This window comes from Lepisosteus platostomus, chromosome 17 (assembly GCF_059453375.1).
Source record: "Lepisosteus platostomus isolate fLepPlt1 chromosome 17, fLepPlt1.hap1, whole genome shotgun sequence".
NCBI lineage: Eukaryota > Metazoa > Chordata > Actinopteri > Semionotiformes > Lepisosteidae > Lepisosteus > Lepisosteus platostomus.
In genome coordinates, this window is record NC_142627.1 from 7,623,050 (window position 1) to 7,641,648 (window position 18,599).

The 18,599-nt window shown below is 42.5% G+C and overlaps 2 protein-coding genes across 16 annotated transcripts in view; one reads left to right on the forward strand and one right to left on the reverse strand.

Annotated features, from left to right (window-relative positions):
• Window positions 1–11,601, forward strand: part of eml6 (EMAP like 6) — a 113,468-nt gene extending 101,867 nt beyond the window's left edge. For all 7 annotated transcript variants that reach the window (XM_088609996.1, XM_088609999.1, XM_088609998.1 and 4 more), the window contains 11 exons: window positions 48–221; window positions 644–852; window positions 1,177–1,334; window positions 1,949–2,063; window positions 2,408–2,596; window positions 4,324–4,496; window positions 6,031–6,193; window positions 7,751–7,854; window positions 8,638–8,791; window positions 9,152–9,252; window positions 10,028–11,601. In XM_088609996.1, coding sequence (XP_088466122.1) covers window positions 48–221; window positions 644–852; window positions 1,177–1,334; window positions 1,949–2,063; window positions 2,408–2,596; window positions 4,324–4,496; window positions 6,031–6,193; window positions 7,751–7,854; window positions 8,638–8,791; window positions 9,152–9,252; window positions 10,028–10,052 — 1,565 coding nt within the window. In that variant the 3' untranslated portion in view covers window positions 10,053–11,601. The remainder of the gene's footprint in view (window positions 1–47; window positions 222–643; window positions 853–1,176; window positions 1,335–1,948; window positions 2,064–2,407; window positions 2,597–4,323; window positions 4,497–6,030; window positions 6,194–7,750; window positions 7,855–8,637; window positions 8,792–9,151; window positions 9,253–10,027) is intronic.
• A 723-nt stretch (window positions 11,602–12,324) lies between these two features.
• LOC148646038 (reticulon-4-like) overlaps window positions 12,325–18,599 on the reverse strand; it is a 28,922-nt gene continuing 22,647 nt past the window's right edge. For all 9 annotated transcript variants that reach the window (XM_088610002.1, XM_088610003.1, XM_088610004.1 and 6 more), the window contains 4 exons: window positions 14,918–14,987; window positions 14,233–14,279; window positions 13,844–13,902; window positions 12,325–13,275 (listed from right to left, as the gene is read on the reverse strand). In XM_088610002.1, the coding sequence (XP_088466128.1) occupies window positions 13,233–13,275; window positions 13,844–13,902; window positions 14,233–14,279; window positions 14,918–14,987 (219 nt within the window). In that variant the 3' untranslated portion in view covers window positions 12,325–13,232. The remainder of the gene's footprint in view (window positions 13,276–13,843; window positions 13,903–14,232; window positions 14,280–14,917; window positions 14,988–18,599) is intronic.

Genomic DNA, 18,599 nt, shown 5'->3' on the forward strand with positions numbered 1-18,599 from the left:
GTGTGCAGGCCTCGTCTGCCCCAGCTTTCACACCTTGTGCCCCATAGGTACCACGCCTTCGATCCACGTGTGGGATGCCATGAGCAAGCAGACGCTGTCCATACTGCGCTGCTCCCATGCCAAGGGCGTGGGCTACGTCAGCTTCAGTGCCACGGGCAAGCTGCTGCTGTCAGTGGGCGTGGAGCCTGAGCACACCATCACGGTCTGGAGGTGGCAGGAAGGTGAGTCCCCCCGGGGCGCCCGCGTGCGCCCGCCTGCGTCGAGGGCAAAGGAAGGAGTTCCCTCCCCCTTTTAATCAACTAAAAATAGAAGGAAATCGAATGTGTTCCACAGAGCTGGTTTATTTTAAGGAAAACTACCTTGCAAAAACTAACATCATGCATAGACTTTAATCCTCACTCTGTTAAAAGACTTTTGGAACAGCTTTCCTCGCATCCAGTCAGTACACATTTTCTTGAACAGTGACTTGTGTCAGTGTTCAGCTCCCCATAATGCAACCGGTGTTTGTAGCGATTGTATGAAAGGATGTTTTTTGCCAAATAGTTTTGTGTGCAGTGTGTTTATGGAATTATCGGAAAAGAAAAGTGGTGTGTGTGAGGATTAAGGTGCCCATGTGATCTTGTCCTTTATCTAACTGCACCAGGTGCCAAAGTGGCCAGTAAAGGCGGCCACGCTGAAAGAATCTTCGTGGTGGAGTTCAGGCCCGACTCGGACACCCAGTTCGTGTCGGTGGGAATAAAGCACATCAAGTTCTGGACTCTGGCTGGCGGGGCGCTGATGTACAAGAAGGGGGTGATCGGCTCAGTCGAGGATGCCAGGATGCAGACGATGCTGTCGGTGGCTTTTGGTGCTGTAAGTACAGCCACGTTGTTGGTGGCGCTCCTTGTAAAACTCTCTTTCAGAGCTTCGAAAGAGTTTTTTCTTTTTTTCTGACGCGTCAACAAAAATAATGAAAAAAGTCGTTGAGAAATTAAATTGAAGAACCTTTATTTATTTTGCCAAACCTTTCCTTATATATACGGTGTAGGTGAGATTTGTATGAGCATGATGGTTTCACCCAGTTTCTAGTTCAGTTTGCCAGAGCTCTTGTTTGCTCCACAACAGAAACAGATGCGAGATACTCTGCTGCGAAGCTGGGGGCAGCAGAACTCACGGCTGTGCTGTGTTTCGTTGCAGAATAATCTTACGTTCACTGGTGCCATAAACGGAGACGTGTACGTGTGGAGGGACCACTGCCTGATCCGCTTGGTGGCCAAAGCACACACAGGCCCCGTCTTCACCATGTACACCACCCTGAGGGACGGCCTGATTGTCACCGGGGGCAAAGAGCGCCCGTAAGTGCACAGGAGCCCCCCGGAACATTCCTGCGGGCAAAAGGAGAGGGGTACTCACCCCATAAATAACCAGCCGCCCCTAGCACAACCTCTCAGTCCTGCAGAGCTGGGATTCAGTCCGACGTGGTCTGTCGAACAAGACCTGGCCCCTGTTTTGAGTTTCGATTTTCGAGTGAGAGAAAATGTGAATTGTATCATATTTGACTAAGGCTTTATAATCTCTTCATGTGTGCGACAGGTCAGTTTTCTGCCTTGGCCGTTTTTGTGCACGGGACCAAATATCATTCCTCTTTTCCTTGATAACATTACCCTCAAACCGTAATGGCTGGGTACGAAAACCACAATAAAAACTAGAAAAAAATAATTTTAGCACTTCTTCTCTGTATTTCTTTGAATCTTTAAAATCGGTGAATTATTTAAGTTCATTTGTTAAAAAAAGCTGCTGTGGGTTTTCCTCTGAGTAATTTAGGTAGACAGTAGTTTAAGGTGTGGATATTCCTGGTGTAGTGAACAGCTGCCATCCTCCGTCCTGAACAGCAAGAGCCCTCTGTGCCGATAGCGTGGCTCTGCTGTGCCGGGGGTGGCCGTGGTGATGTCAGAGGCGTGTGTTGCAGGACGAAGGAGGGCGGGGCGGTCAAGCTGTGGGACCAGGAGATGAAGAGGTGCCGGGCGTTCCAGCTGGAGACGGGGCAGCTGCTGGAGTGCGTGCGCTCCGTGTGCAGGGGAAAGGTAAGAGACAGCAGCGCCGCAGCTGCAGAGCTGAAAGAAAAACTGCTCCTGTACCCTGAGCATCCACAAGGGCTCCTCAAGCACGTGTGGCCACTGTTTTCACAACGCTTTGGTGGTCGTGTTGAACTTGTGCAGGCACAAATCTGTTTTTAGAAGGGTAAAAGAAGATCTGAGTATTCTTTAATCTCGCAGGAATGTAAAAATCATACTCCTTGGTCAAAGGAAGGTTTTGTGCAAAGGTTTAAGATAGTTTCTGTCATTTGTGCTTCAGTGTTGGTAATTAATGTGAGCATGAGAGAACGGAGCTGGGATGTGCCTGTAATCGCCTTTCCCCCTCGAATCAGGGTAAAATCTTAGTGGGAACTAAAGATGGTGAGATCATTGAGGTCGGAGAGAAGAATGCCGCCTCCAACATCCTGATCAATGGTCACATGGAAGGAGAGATCTGGGGCCTGGCCACTCACCCCTCCAAAGACATGTTCATCTCAGCCAGTGATGATGGGACCATACGCATCTGGGACTTAGCTGATAAAGTGGGTACTTCCTCCAAGTGCAAGCAGTAAAAACAATACATGACTAGAAACATCGGTGAGGGTGTTACAGTGGATCTGACTTTAGTATTAATGTGCGGAGCAATGGTCAACATTTCAACTCATAACTGAAAGGTTTGGGTTTGGGTGAGATACTGCAGATGAAATTTCACTATTGATCCTGAATAAGTATACTTTCTTTAGCCAACGTCATCAATACTTCACAGTGCTTAAGTCAAATTCCATGAGTCTTCTCTATTCAAGACTATAAGACATTCTTATGAGCTTGGGAATGTGTCTGGTCACTTGTCTTTGGACCAAATCCAGAACAGCACTAGCTTTTTTTGTAGAGTGTAACTTTTAAATTGCAATGACTTTTTCTGAACATAGTATAATTCTTCCTTTGATGTAAGTTTTAACCTAACATTTTCTAGACTGTATACTGTATGTATAGTTAATAATTCAGTAGATCTGTTCTAAATAGAATGCATTTAGATTTTTTGAGTCAGCACTGCTATATGAACATAACTAAGTGTAAGCAAAGATCATCGATAAAAAGACTTACTCTAAGTAACCACGTTCTGGGCATGAAAAACCTCTTGTTGGAGGACAGGCCTGCTGTCAGCTTGAAACATAATAGCAGCTGGTTCCTGAGAGCAGCCAGACACTCTGCGCAGCCAAAATCAACACTGGGGTCGAATTCATGTCCCCAGGAGCGACACAGTGGTGTTCCATGTCTCCCAGGGCTTCATTTTACACATGCTATTAATGACTGGGCATGTGTTTGAATAGCTGTTTTATCCTTTATCATTTTTAGATGCATTATTAAATGTATAAACTTATTATAGTAAACTTATAGCTCTTGCAGAGTTATTACTCTGACTCACAGACAATTTTATGACTGTGGTAAAATAACTTGGGGCAAAAAAGCTTCAGGCAATAGCTTCTTAATCCAGTTCCTGGTAAGAAATACTTAAGACCCCCTCCACTTATAGAAGTAATTTTGACTATTACATTATCTTCTGTAAAATTTTAGCAATAGCTTTTAATGTGTCTTATCTTTGAAGAGGGAGTTGATTAGTTTTTTTTTAAAAGATCCCATATAAAAACTCTGCTGAATATTGGGGCTATATTTTTTCATATTAGAAGTCTTTATGCTTGGATAAGTTTCAAACTAAAAGGTAGATAATGCTCTGTTAATTATCTGTCTTTCCTGAACAGGAAAGTGTTAACAGTGTAATCAGTTTTGTCTGATGTTGAAAGTCAATATACAAGTATTTAACTCGGGTGCTAGAAAATGCAGCACTGCAATGAAGATGCTCTGTTGTATTTGAATAGGATAGACACACTGTAGTTCATAGGGCCTACGAAATGTTTAGGGCCTACGGAGGAGGGAAACACTACTGATTTACAAAAAACAAGCTGAAACAACATGCTTGCAATTGCCTCTAGGTGCTCCAAATCAAAAATCATAGGCTCTCTAGCGACTGTTCTAGAAACTAGAAGTATCGAAGTGATGGTCGATTGACATGATGCACTTTAAACTATTCTAATGCCAGTCGAGCAACGTAATTCAATTGGCGTTTACCCCTCTTCTTGCACATTTCGGACTGAAAGTACCTAGGCCCCGCGAACACCAAAATCCAGCCCTGATCAAAACACCTTTCTTCCTGTTTCACTGTGCTGAAGTCAGTGGCTCTGCTGTCTAAGGGGTCTGTCCGTTCCTCCAGAAACTGCTGAACAAGGTGAGCCTGGGCCATGCGGCCAAGTGCGCTGGGTACAGCCCTGATGGGGAGATGGTGGCCATCGGCATGAAAAACGGGGAGTTCGTCATCCTCTTGGTCAACTCCCTGAAGGTCTGGGGCAAGAAGAGAGACCGCAGCGCTGCCATCCAGGACATCCGGTGAGCCTCCATCAGATCCGGGGGTCAGGGCGGAGCAGCAGCTGGAGTAGAGTGCTGATTACCAAGCCAACGAGCCTTGGGTAGTTCTGCAGACACCGTAAAGCAAGTTCTTCTTATTCTTCAGAGAGGATTCTTAGGATTGGTGGTGGTAGTTCGAGTTGGGGGGGGTCGACTTGGCAGTTTGAAAGGAAAGTCACACCCTAATCTCATCCAGGAGGAGGTCCGACCCTAATCTCACCCATGCTGCTGCCTGCCCACCTGTAGACATCATGACTCTGTCTCACATTCCCACAACTTTCCCAGAAGACACTCACTGCCCTACCTGCTCTTCTGTCATCCTGCATGGCGTGGTGATTGGATTCCCTGTCCAAACACCACACCTTTTGCGATCCGTATCGTCGCTTTTCTGGGAGGGTAGTAAATGGAGCTGAATTCTGGAAGCGATGCGGCACTGATGCCAACGCCCTGTGAACAAGCTACATTCCAGTAACCCCTTCATGCCCCTCGGTGGAATAGTACTCCTCAAAACATCACACCCCCACCTGTCTAGTCACGGTGGTTGGCTTGGAAATAATGCTAAGGATTCCACATCCTCTTTAGTTTGTTTGATTTACTTAGACTGTCCTCATTCATATCCTGCTTTAAACTAAGTAACTGAAGAACTCTGCATCAGTGCTGTTGGGCTCGCACTTGCTTCCTTCGGGGTTCCAGTAGCCTTGTCCTTATGGCCGACTTGTTATCTAAGGCAGGCGAGTTACACCAAGAAAGCTCTCTAGTCCACTGTATGCTGTTGAAACCAGGATGAGCTCTGGCCTGATAGCTCAGGTATGGACTGTGTGCTATTCTACAGCACAGTTATTGTCCTAAAGGGAACATGCTTTCATATGTATCCAAGCATATTTCTGAATGAGAGAGCAAAATCAACTTGCTGTTAGTGTAGGAAGTATAATAGATAAATGGATGCATCTATTTGTATTTAAATCATTATTTGCAAACGCAAAATTATTGTCATTAACAGAACGTATTTAGGATATGCATATCAGATAATGAAAGCAGCAGCCTTTTGTAGAACTGTGTCATAATTGTCACAGAACTTCATTATACAGAGCATCTTTCCTGGTACAGCATCTTAAGGTACTTTATGATAAAACAACGGAGCAAATAACGGAGAAGGGTATCCAACAATTGACCGTAAATCAAACAGTGTTGAAAGCTGGCTTGTAAAAGTGAGTTGTAAGACAGAATTTGAAAGAGCTGCCTGGCTTGCAGGATCTGATATGAGCTGAGACATCGTTGCGCATTCTTGGAGTCGCAGAACAGAAACCACTCAGCCCTCCAGGGTCTCTGAGAATATAAAGCTATGTACTGGGAAGTGAAAGACGGGCAGAATGCAGAGGGCAAGCAGCTGTGCAGGGGTCGGCAGTCCAAGCCCTTCAAGATGACCAGCGGTATTCTGAATCTGTATTGCATGCATGTGTAGACGGCCCACAGGCCTGTGAGAATAAACCTCTCCCACCGTCTCTGTGCCCTGCAGATTCAGTCCTGACAACAGGTTCCTGGCTGTGGGATCCTTGGAGAGCACCGTGGATTTTTATGACCTGACCCTCGGCCCCTCTCTCAACCGGATAGGATACTGCAAAGACATTCCCAGCTTTGTGATCCAGATGGATTTTTCTGCTGATAGCAAGTACATTGAGGCTAGTACATTTTTTATGTAGTTTTTCAAGTCGGTTTTTTTGTCAGACTAAATAAACACAATGCAGTAAGTTATTGAGGCACATTATTTGCTTTGTTAAGAATGTTTACCATTAAGAGAATATTAAACCTTGAATTAGTTTCTTGCTGCAATAGGTTCACCTCTGTTCTGGGAAGCTCAAGTCACTATTTAAGGTTGATCAATGTGTATTTTTCACACACACCTTGGTCATTGTTCCTGCCCTCCATATTCAATGCAGTATTGCAAGGAGGGCCCTGCAATTCTGAAACTGACTCAGAATCCCATTCCAGCCCCATTTTGCTGGGTATTTATCAACTGGTTTTCTTGCCTCATTCTGAATTGCACTGCACATACTGTACCTGGAAATGTAGTCTATTTTGTGATTTAAAATAGAGGTTTTACTGTGTACATTTTACTTTTATTGTGGTTTGAAATGCACTCATCAGTGCCGATTCTTTCTTAAAATAGCTTGCAGTTCCTCTTTAATTCCCACATGCCTTTAGAATGAAAACCGATTTGCAAAGATTTCTAGTCATTTTTCCTTATCTGTTACTCCAAGAGCTACATAGATTCTCTACAACCAGTTTACATTCCTGTCACTCTAAGTATAGAGATATGTACTGTACAGATAGGGTAGACTCAAGTTAAATTGGATTTAAACTTAAAATGCAGTTAAAACCCAAGAAAAAAATGACAGCAATTTGTTGCTCTCACAATTGCATTTTCAAATTGTCATTTAGATCCTCTGATACCTCTTTATGAGCAATTCCAGCCAAAGGTGTAGTTTTCAATAATTAATTAGCATGCAAAAAATAACAAACTGCTCTGGCTGTTTATCAGCTTGTTTCCTGCTATTCCTCTATGGGCTTTACATGGCTTTCTCCACCTACAGTAGGTGCTGAAGTCTCAACCAGCTTGTTCTGATATCCATCCACAGCGCAGTGCACCACACGACAAGCCTTTTACCTGTAGAGTTACTGGAGTGCTCATGGATGATAAAATGTCCCTAACACAACAGAGGTTATATATAGACAAATTCATTTTCGTTGGGTCACTGATGAGATAGGGTCTGTACAGCCCGGCTAGAACTGTACCAGCACATCTGCTGCTGACCCCTATGTGTAAGCTATTTGATATTGAAACTTCTATTTAAATGTACAGATGTCCGTGTTGTGCAACCCTGTGCACAATAAATGTGTTTCCATTTTGGAAACCAAGACCCATATGCAGTGTGAAGTATAATTAAACTGGGCCATATTTAAACTCCGATCACTGCAGTTGGAAATGTGTTGTGTGACACTGGGCTGTGTTATAAAAAGCATTGAGTCTCTGGAGTGACACCATACCAGGGCATTACCTTGGAGATAGACCTAAATATACCTTTCAGTTGTGGTTTCCTCTTGCTTTATTTGCTGCTGGGCGAATTGTCTTTTTGTTCACGTTGTGCGTGACTGATTCCGTCATGAGTGTCTGAAGAAGAGTCTGTGGGCCAGAAAGAGATGACCGACCTGATCGGTTGCTTGTTGGTTTTGCTCAGGTGTCCACCGGGGCCTACAAGCGGCAGGTCCATGAGGTGCCCACAGGGAAGACCGTGACGGAGCAGTCTGTCCTGGACAGGATCACATGGGCCAGCTGGACCAGGTGAGTGAGGGGCAGGGCCGGGCCAGGCCAGTCAGGCCACCCTCCCAGCAGATCTGCTGAATTCCTCTGCTACCTGGAGATCTCTGGCTGCACATAAAACTCTTTGCTGAGGATGGGGGGGGCTGCTATTTCTCAGAGAGACTGTTAGTCTGCTGCACACCTGTAAAGATACCCTCTGTTTCAAGAACTATCAGTCCTGCAAGTGGTGCGTGAACTCCACCGTTCTGGGACCGTGTGTGGAAAACAATGACAACTCATCATCACCTTAGTTGGGCGCGGAGCTGCAGAGGCCAAAAAGGTTTAACAATGATTTACTAATCCTGAAAAGGGTTTTAAACGCAAATTCTATCTGGTTTTGATGAAAATAGTCGCTAGTGTGTCCTAGCTGAGCTGTGCAGCAATATCCTGTTCTTAATCAGAAATCATTTGCTCCAGGAAATGAGGATCTAGGGCAATCAATACCAGCTGTGCCTTGGCAGGCTTTTGTCTCCGCAGTGCTGAAGCTGGACCACAGGATAAATATCATCCGTTGTGCCTCGCACAGCTCAGCTAGGCATGAGCTCATCTGCCTCCTCCCTTGTTCGTGTTTCCTTTCTCCTGTCCTGCCACTGGTGTGCTCAGATCTGCCTCCAGTACCTCAGGCCAAGCCTACAGCTAATTACTAAACTCCAGTCTTCACACTGGTTCACTAGATTTATAAATCCCATTAAGGTTGCAGGTTTTACATTTCAGCTCACCAAGCTGCTGGCAGCTGAATGAGCTGTCCTTGGTTGTTCCCCGCAGCATCCTGGGAGATGAAGTGCTGGGAATCTGGCCCCGGAACGCAGACAAGGCGGATGTGAACTGCGCCTGTGTCTCTCACGCTGGGCTCAACGTGGTGACGGGGGATGACTTTGGGCTGGTGAAGCTCTTTGATTTCCCATGCACCGAAAAGTTTGTGAGTTTCTTTTAATCGGACTGAAATAATTTGCTTAGCCTCAAAATGTTGTGCAAACCCCAAAGCTGGGGTTTTGACTGTACTCTCTAGCTCTGCAAGTACATGGTATGGAGGTTGACTGGACAACTTAGAGCATTTTATATCAGACTTCTATTATTACAGTTTTCCATAACTGTAAACTGATGTAAAAGTCTAAAATTGTGATGAGAATAAATATCAAATTGTTATTCTACCCTAGACCACCATACTGTATGTCATTGATGTTTTATTCTGTAAAATCCAGGGTTAGTTTTACTCTTTGTGGCTCAGCTAGTGGTGACATGATTAACAGCTTCATCCAGCTCTCTGGCTTTTCCACAGGCCAAACACAAGCGTTACTTTGGCCACTCGGCTCATGTGACCAACATCCGCTTCTCCTACGATGACAAATACGTAATAAGCACAGGAGGAGATGACTGCAGGTAAATGCTTCATTTATGTGACCATTTTGTTTCACATGCAGTTCGATAATTCTTCATCAGGTCAACAGGTCATTTTTCTTGGATGAGAAAGGAAACGTTTTATTCCCTACTGTTTAGTAGGTTACAGCAGGAGCTTTGCCTTAAATTAAAATCTCTTGTGTTTTAGCTTTTACCAAGACAGACCATTAAGACAGACTCTTTCCATTATGTAGCTTCATCTTTGAAATTGTAAATTTCAGCTCATGTTTGTACATTAGCTGCCATGTTTTGAGGAAGGGAGATAGCTTATGTTGCTCTGACAAGAAGGTTACTAGTCTGTACCTCTTTCCCCATTATATAATTCACATAGTCCACTAATAGAAAAAGGTGAAAACCTCTTCAGAAAGAGTTTCACAGATGTGACACATTTCCAGACATCAGGATGTCTGTCTGAATAAGTCTGAATGTCAGTTTGAACACAGAAGTGGTAACAGCAGTGTTTTTATTCACACATCAAATTATTGCTGCCTTAACCAGGATGTCTAATTGTCTAATATAGAAGTTTTTTTTTGGTAATGCAAGAAGCCTAGAAAGCTTTTTTATTAAACATGATCAAACTGAATATTTTGCCTTTGTAGATAGATTCATCTTTGCATGATGATAAAAGTTGACTATGATTTAATAGGCACAGTTACAGCAGAACCTATAACCAGTTTTAGCCTTTTGATGTGTGAGCTGAATATATTCATAATGGAAAGGTGAACTGATGCCTTTTCACTTCTTTATAACCTCCCAGTGTGTTTGTGTGGAAATGCCAGTAAAAAAGGACCCATCTGAAGAGCTGCAGGTGATCTCATGTGGTGTGAAGCTGGAGGGATTCCAATGCCTCAAGTGTCTGGCTGCTACAAACCTGTTACTGAAATGCTGCATTTAAACAGTTTGGCCAACTGTGGCACAGAACTGCTGTTAAACACCGATCATGGATACTGAAGGGGAGGGGTGTGGGGAACGCACTGTAATAACCTTTGCAAATATCACCTAGTACCTTGATAGGCTTTCGAGCAGGCTATGCTGATATACTAGTGGGAAATAAATATTCCTGCTGGTCTTGACAGCTGGTATCTCACTATACAGTACAGAAGTCATCTTGCCACAGTAAATGCTGTTTTACAGATCTTTAAAAAAATTACCGTTTGTGTTTACATTTTCATCTGCTTTCTGCAGTGGAGGAGGCAGAAAATAGTTATCATGCCAATTTTTTTACAGTTTTGCCCAGGCATTGCAGACTTCAAATAAACCTTTCTAGCCAACCAATATTTTTTTTAAAAAGCCTTTCTTTTCTGTAAACAGACATGCATTAAGTGCCTTTTGAGATTTTTGTATTACCTATCTGAGTTCTTTCACAGTTACATAGTTAAAGTTGTTTTGTACACTTCTGGTGCTATAGATTGTAAATGGAGGGCTATCAATAGTGTTAGTTTTATTAATTTAATACAATGGGGTTTTTTTGTTTTGTACATAAAAACCATTCCATGGATGGCTGAATCTTTGGCTGAATTATCCAAATAGATGCCAGAGTACAGCTCAGGAGTCAGTCTAAATCCAACAGCTCAAAACCAAGCAATGTTTTTTTAAAAACATTTTTTTAAATGATCAAAATAGCTTGCCAACTCATTCTGAGAGCTGGTTCGATGATGAGGGTTTCTCCTCGAGAGAGCTAGTACCGGAATTGATTCCTCATGTGAAAATAAGGCATACTCTAGCTGCCCTAACATCCTCCTGTAAGGTACTCACAGCAAGGTTGACAGAACAGGATGCCTGCTGTTGCATGAGCTGTATATTTTGAATCTGGGGGAACAATGGCACACCAAAGCTGACTATGCAGTCTGTACTCCCGAGTAGTTGGTCTTCATTTTTGTCTTGTTTGATAATCAGCCGGTGTCTGTTATGTCCTGCAACGTCTTTCAATGATCTGACCGTACCTGCTAGCTATCCTTGTGAGCAATAGTGTCAATATTGTCTGTAATGAATTTGTTCACGGTTTATACATTTTATATTTAATTTTTGTATAGAATTGTCTAGACAATTTGTTAAAGAACTGTTTGTACTATAATGTAAATTAGAAAAGAATTGCTTAATGCATGAATTTATTTTTCAAGAAATCCAAATCACAGCTGATGCAGTTAAGTTCTGGTGAATGAAGTGAATTTTACTGTATGAATGACAATCAGTTTTGTGGTGTTTTTTTTACAGGGGAAAAAATATGTATTTGTAATGAATGTGTGAAATGTTGTCTGTTAAAATGTTCAACTATCTGGAAAGACTATAAAGATTGTGTACAAGAAAATAAACAATATGCAGTTAAAAGTATCTTAATAATCCTCATTCTTAAAATATTTATCAAGGATATTTTGTCTTCCTTTAAATATTGTAAATGAACATCTTAGGACAGCACTGCTCTGTCCCATTACAGTAAATGAATGGTCATCTCCCAGACAGCACACATAATAGCCCAGTGTAGACAGCATTCAGGTTGTGGCATTCCCCTCTAAAATCTTAAGTCAGTCTGACACCATGTTTTTTTCTCCTAATGAAATGAGGCATAGGCACACTGAATATGTATAAATAGGCAATTTAGTGTTACTAGCTTGCTTACACATTGTCAATGTTAGTAACTCATCCCTACTGATGATTAACACTACAAATGTGTATATAGAATTTATAACCCCTAAATTAAAATGCATGAACTTAAACTGACTTTTTACATTTATTAAATTGGGCAGAGGTAAAAATAAAGCTATGGCCAGATTTGACAAACTTGATTTTTACAAGGCAAGATGAGATGTTTAGTTACCTTTGGTTTTCCCTAACCATACAATGTTAACAGGGAAATGAGGGCAATCACTTTAATTTGCTACCGTGTTGGATTTCAAAATCTTCCTGCATGAAAAAAAAAAAGACTCCATTGAATAATGTACTTGGAATCAGTTGCACCCAATAAATTAGCTGTTCAAACTTCACCTTAACTACAGTACCCACACCAAGCCTTAACCACATTCAGCAGAAGACAGCAAGGCTGAAAGAAGACAGATCTTTGTCTATAAGCTTTATTGGTACTTGTTTACATTTCACAATGCATTCCACAGACAGTTCTCAGCAGAATTCATCACAATTGTATGAAGTTTCATTCACAAATTACTTGCATAACAAACAATGCTTGAAATTTCCAGGGTACATATTTTGCAGCATTAGATATTCGGTCCACAGACGGAGATAGCAGGGTTTAAAGTGTTGATTTGTAAACGTGTTCTTTCAGACAACTAGGCAGCTGCAATGAGGTGAAATGTCAAGATGTTTTTGCAAAAAGTACTATGTTCTAGAAATACTCTGAAGCAATATGTGCTATGGAACAGTTCTCAGAACAGTCACAGTCTGAAATATCAAGCACTGTGGAGCTGCTGAATAAAGCTTAAGCTTTTGTGAAACACTACATCGCCAATCAATAAAACGGTAAAATCACAATACCACTACATTTCATCATACCAAATCTCAGTACTCATTTCTTGCCACGATGGTACCACTCACTTTTTTCCTTAAAAAAAAAAGACCACCAACCTTGAATGCAGACCATACAAAGTGGGTAAAACATGGAAAAAAAATAACCCAACCAAACTGAACCTGCACCATGATTTCTATTAACATAAGACTATCCCCGACAGAGCATCTTGTTCATTTTCTCCAAATTACGTTTTTGCTTTTTCTTAAATACAAACCAGTGTTTTAAACAAGATAAATAAAAATTAGACCTAGTTCCATACAATGCAGTGGCATATAATACTTAAAGAGCTGGTGAAAACCAACAACAGGTTAACAAGAGTTAAGTTTTCCACAACACTAGAGGACTGCTAAACTGGAAATAGATGTGTGAAACTACACTGCAATGTCAAGGGTACTGATCCACCCCCCCCCTCCCCTCAGCGGTGCCGCCCAGCTGCAGAGCCTCACTCCGCCTTGCGCTTCAGCCCCGGCACTTTCGCCTGGATCCTGGGAAGACAAAACCAAGCCTGTGGGTTAAAGATGCACCACACCCCTCTGCTGGACACGTGCTTTCACACCCCACACGCAACAGGTCCCGCCCTCAGGAGCACGGCCACGAGCTGCCTGATGAGAGTCCTGAAATCCCCAAATCCCCTTCCCCCTGCACCAGAGCTTACCCACGGGATGGGGGAGATACTGTAATGGTTTACATCGGGGGGGTCTTTTCACACAGATAACCCAGGATGTTGACAATGAAAATTTTCAACAGCTCAGAAAGGAAAAGCAGGATTATGGCTGAACACCTGATAAACTCCAGAGTGCTCCAGTTGTAACAGGATATAATTTATAGTCAATTTGTCATACAGACCCCCACCTTACCAATTACATAGGAAATTAGAATTGCTTTAAGAAAGGTAAACTTAGTCATTCAAGGTATGAAAGGACCTGGATTCTAAAAGAAACTGCACCATGTAAAATTACTGTGGTTAAATTTAGCAAATTAAGTGTAAAACCACTTCAAGATCCTCTTAGTCACTAAATAGAAACCTCAAATAGTCACTTAAGTTATACTCACTTAGCAATAATGTCTTTGACTTGGTTGTTTACCAGTCCTAGATAATGGTCAATCTGTGCCTGTTGAGAGAGAAAAAAGTTTTTCTTTCTGCACTATTAGAACCAAATTACATGACCTGCTGGTAAGTGCCATTTTACATTCATCAATAACCCAAAAGTCAAACCCAGGTTTGAAAAGCGATTAAGTGAAAAACCTCTAAAGACTGTCAGCAAACAAACACTTCCACAGTAATAACTTAATCCCAGTTGAACTGGATACTTCAATGTTTGCGATTTGAAGATTAGCAAAAGAAGATTTATTGTTATGTTTACAACCAGCAAGGTTTGGTAGACTGCACTTTTTAAATAAGTGTTTTTTTTTCCCCATCCAAAAAGTTACAAAGTACATACCTGGTGTCTTTCATAAATAACTGGGATGCTGAACACTGAAATCAGAGCTGGAGAGAGGAAGAAAATACTCAAATTCAACAGCAAGACACGAGCAACCTCACTTGTGGAATGATTTTTAAAAAAATCACAATTTACTTCATGTACTGTTAAATGTTAATGTTAACTCTGTCCAAAGAGAGAGGCATTTCTGACTGTTTCATTACAAATAATTAGATGGCCTTTTCAACACGCTTTAAAACCCTACTGCCACCGTTATCCAAATTCCAACATGTAATGCTTAGTACTGCTACATCTGCAAATGTGCAGATCTGGGCAACTGCACTCTGCATGCTTCTAGACTGGGAGCATATTGACTGTCCTAATTGACTATTTTCTGAACACGTATCATAATTACTGCCCCACTTCCATTTTGAACACTTTGAAAAGCCTGTCCTGCACTACAGTGACAAAGGCCAAATCATACCAAAGGATATCTACTTAATCTAATATTCACATTGCACATTAAGGCAACAACTGTCCATAAAACTCTATTCTACAAATTTTAAGGACCTAAGCACAATCAAAATTTGTTAATTTCTATTTTTGAAAAACATTTAACTTCCAAAGGTTGCAGTGAACTGGCTTTGTGGTGTACACTAGCTTTAAAGTTTAAAGAGATTCTTCAAAAGATGTGTGAGAAGCTTACCCAGAATTAGGAGAGTCAGACCATTAAACAAGGCACCAACATAGGTAAGGATCCACATCAACACTGCAAACTGTGAGGACAGAAAAAAAACAAGCTGTTAATGTTCCATTAATCATCTATACCCTACACACAGCTCACTGTGAGAACATGGCACTAGTATTGAAAGGAGATGTACCCTGAGGAACATCTTCCAAAAGCAGCAAAAATCTCTCCATTTAAACCTGATGTAACCAAGATAAACAGGGAGAAGGTGTCAGTTTCTTTGACCTCAGCCATTTTTCATTGCTGTATTTTTACTAACAAATCACATTGCTTCAATTTAACATCAGCTTCACAATTTCTCCTTAATACATTCCATACTAGAGATGCATTACTTCAGGTATAAAAAGGTAAAGAGAACTCATAAGGTTTAGACCAGAAAAACCTGCACCTTTCAGCAGGGTTAAAAATGAGACGATGGCCAGATTACAAACTCCTCAGTTGTGTTCCTGTTCTGTAATGCTGACTACCAACAGTGCCTCTAAAATTTAAACTATGGAAAATAATTTAGAGAATTAATGTTGAACAGTTAACTCAGCCTTCCCCTATTTTGAACTCACTCAGAAATAAAGTTTGCTATAACAAAGGAAAGAATTACAATTGCCATTTCCACAGGGTTCTAAGCTGGAGTGTAGAGACAACAAAAAGTCAGAAAGCAGAAGCGACAGACTGGGACCTCTCGCCATGAGACATACAACTGCATTAGATCGGACATTCTCAGTCTCACAGGGACAGCTCCAGCCATCACCAAGACTGTCTTCTAAACCCAGCCCTCAGACCACCCTACAGCAAGCACTGTGCTCACTATCTGGTGAGTAAGTACCTGAAAAGGGCCACCCTCATTCCAGCCTTTAACTTATTAACAAGCCTGCTATCTGAATTATTCTACTAGGTACAAGGCACCTGGCAGAATCCCAGACCCTCGCCAAGGTCACCAGCTTCTTCTGAAATGCCCCCTCTCCTGTGACAAATTGTCGCAATGCCGCTTATGGCTGAGGCCTGAAGTCTGAGGGCACTGGGCTGCAGGTGGCTGTGTAGTCACTGGGGGGCAGAGGTATGGTGAAGAGCAGGGCATGGTGCCAGGCATGTGCTGGCACATGATCTAGAGCTCTTGTGAGGCACTTTGCTTGACATACCAAGATTATACAGTGACTTTCAAAGACAAGAAGTTCTTTCACAACATTTCAAACCACCTTCAGAAATCTAGTTTATGAATTACCAAATGGTGAGCTCTCCAGTCGTACATCCCTGTCAATTCCCCGCATAAGAAATGGAGCTGTTATCCTGAAGCACTAACAATTAAAATGATCTTGAATGCTTAAAACAAACACCACTGCAATTGAGTCAAGACTATTTGATTTCAATTCATTTTTGATTCGGACAAAAGGGCTATGTACTGGTTTTACGCAGAAGTCGCCCATGTACAGTTTTAATACTGAGTGCTGCTCTTCCTCACCGCATGAAACCCTTGCTCAAATGCAATTCTGCTCACAGAAACTTGATAAAGCGCCCGGCTTCTCCAGCACCTCATGACTTCCAGCTGTTGTCTTGCTTTCCTATTGTTATAGCGCAAGAAATGTGATGAGCTTGCTTAGAGAGAAGTGTTAGATCACTTTAATCCAAATTCTCCAATCCCAGGAAGACTGCCAGAATATATAGTCAAGGGCTCGAGAAACTCAGTTTATTACTCCAGCTCCAGGGACGACCTGAGATGTGAACTCAAACCTGGGTCCTCTCATTCTCGGCAGTTGTTTAACAGGATGCTTTTCCAGTCAATGCTACAGGTGCCTCCTCATTCGCTAGCTCTCGTCTACAGCCCCACTCTGAACTGCCCCCTAAAAACAGCCGCAGCAAGGAGCACTGGATCTTGGCCAGGGCGGGACATTATGGTGACACGTTTCATGGAAACTGCACACTGCTATATAAAGCATTATTTTAAGAAGGGACCTTCTGTATTCACTCTTCCCCTATAACAGTGCCTTGCTGTTCCACTCTCCAGCCATTTGCAACAGAACTAAGAGCTCCTGATGTAACTTTCACCTGCTGCACCCTGCTTAGACTAGGACATCTTGATGAACCGCGTGAGGTGGCATAAAAATAAGCGGCTTGCTTTGCACAATCACAAATACCGTAGCTAGTTTTTAAAATGTATAACAGATTCCACAGTGACAGATCGTCCCCTCACTGATCCTAAGAGTGCTGATCCATATTAAATACGTTCTCAAATGGCCCAGCACCAGATAAAGACTGTCGATCCCCCAGTGTTCTCTGCATCAGTATAGGCTGTTGATTGGGCAGCCCAGCCTTGCAGCAGAGTATGGGTGAATGGGGATGCACGCCACCCCTAAAAAAAAAAGAGCCCACAGACTAGAAAAAAATCCTCATGCGTGCAAGTTTCATGGGTGCAGAGGAATCACCAAAGCACTGGGCTGTCTCTTGGGACTTCCACACTGAACTCTTTCAGCTGCATTTAACACTAGAATTCGGCTCCACAATGCCCCCATTGTGTGCAGCAAATATTCCTGCATGAAGATTTGCCTTCCGCATGAGCCCCTCGCAGCCCTGCTCCATGGAGACCCCTCGCTGTCCACACACAGGGGCTGCATTCACACAGCCAGGGAAGCAGCTCGTGCTGGGCTTCTCTACCTCTAAATCCCATCAACCTCACTTGCCTCCACGGTCATTAACAGTGGTGTAACTAGTCCTTAACTGAACTGTTTTAGCTCTTATTCCCTAAGCAGAACTGATTACCACTGTGTGCAGAGTTACCAAATCACCATGTGGGTGTGTTGATTGAGTTCATCAATGAAATAACACCTACAGACTAACATGGGGTCATTTAGTATGTACTTATAAAACAGTAAGCAGCGAGATACAGAAGTGAGTTTTTTAGTGCACTCGGCTCCATTTCTTCCCATGTTGTGGCACTCTAAATCTAAACCCAATTTAGAAACCAAAACAGAACTGTGCACCTTTCAAACAATCGATTGAGTTTTGAGCATAAGAAAACCATCAATCTGGTCAACTATGGTGGTCATACAAAGGCTCCCTTTAAAAATTAACCCCAGCTCAAGGCTGCAAATTTCACCCATCACAACCGTTATTTCCAGACAGGAAGACAGTGAAACTGTTGGATTTCACCATGCCCACGCTGCAATTAAAACATCTTACAGTACAGCAGCTGCATCTCAAACCATGACAGAATCATCACCTAGCTTACAGCTGAGGAAAGCAAGCAAGCACTTTTCATAAACACTTTCCTGGATCATTCAACATGGAAAATGCTTTGTTCTCATATTTTTAACTACCAGTTTAATATATCCACCTAATCTAGAATTAATCATGCGATTTTCCATAACAGGGCTCATGGCTCTGAACCCTGACACACACACAGGGGGAGCGAAGAAGTGCTGACTAACGTGCACGAGCCTGGGAGACCACACGGGTCACCGTGCTGACAGGACTAGAGAGAGCCCTGACCCACTAACTCCATCCCTCAGCTGCATACTTCAAGCCGAGCCAGGAAAAAAAAAAATCAAGCAAAAACTTTTAAAGATATTGGCCACCTCCAGTAAATCAATGCCCCTGCGAGGTCTTTTAATTGTACAACTATCCCATCCCTTTCAAGCAGATCATCTCTGCC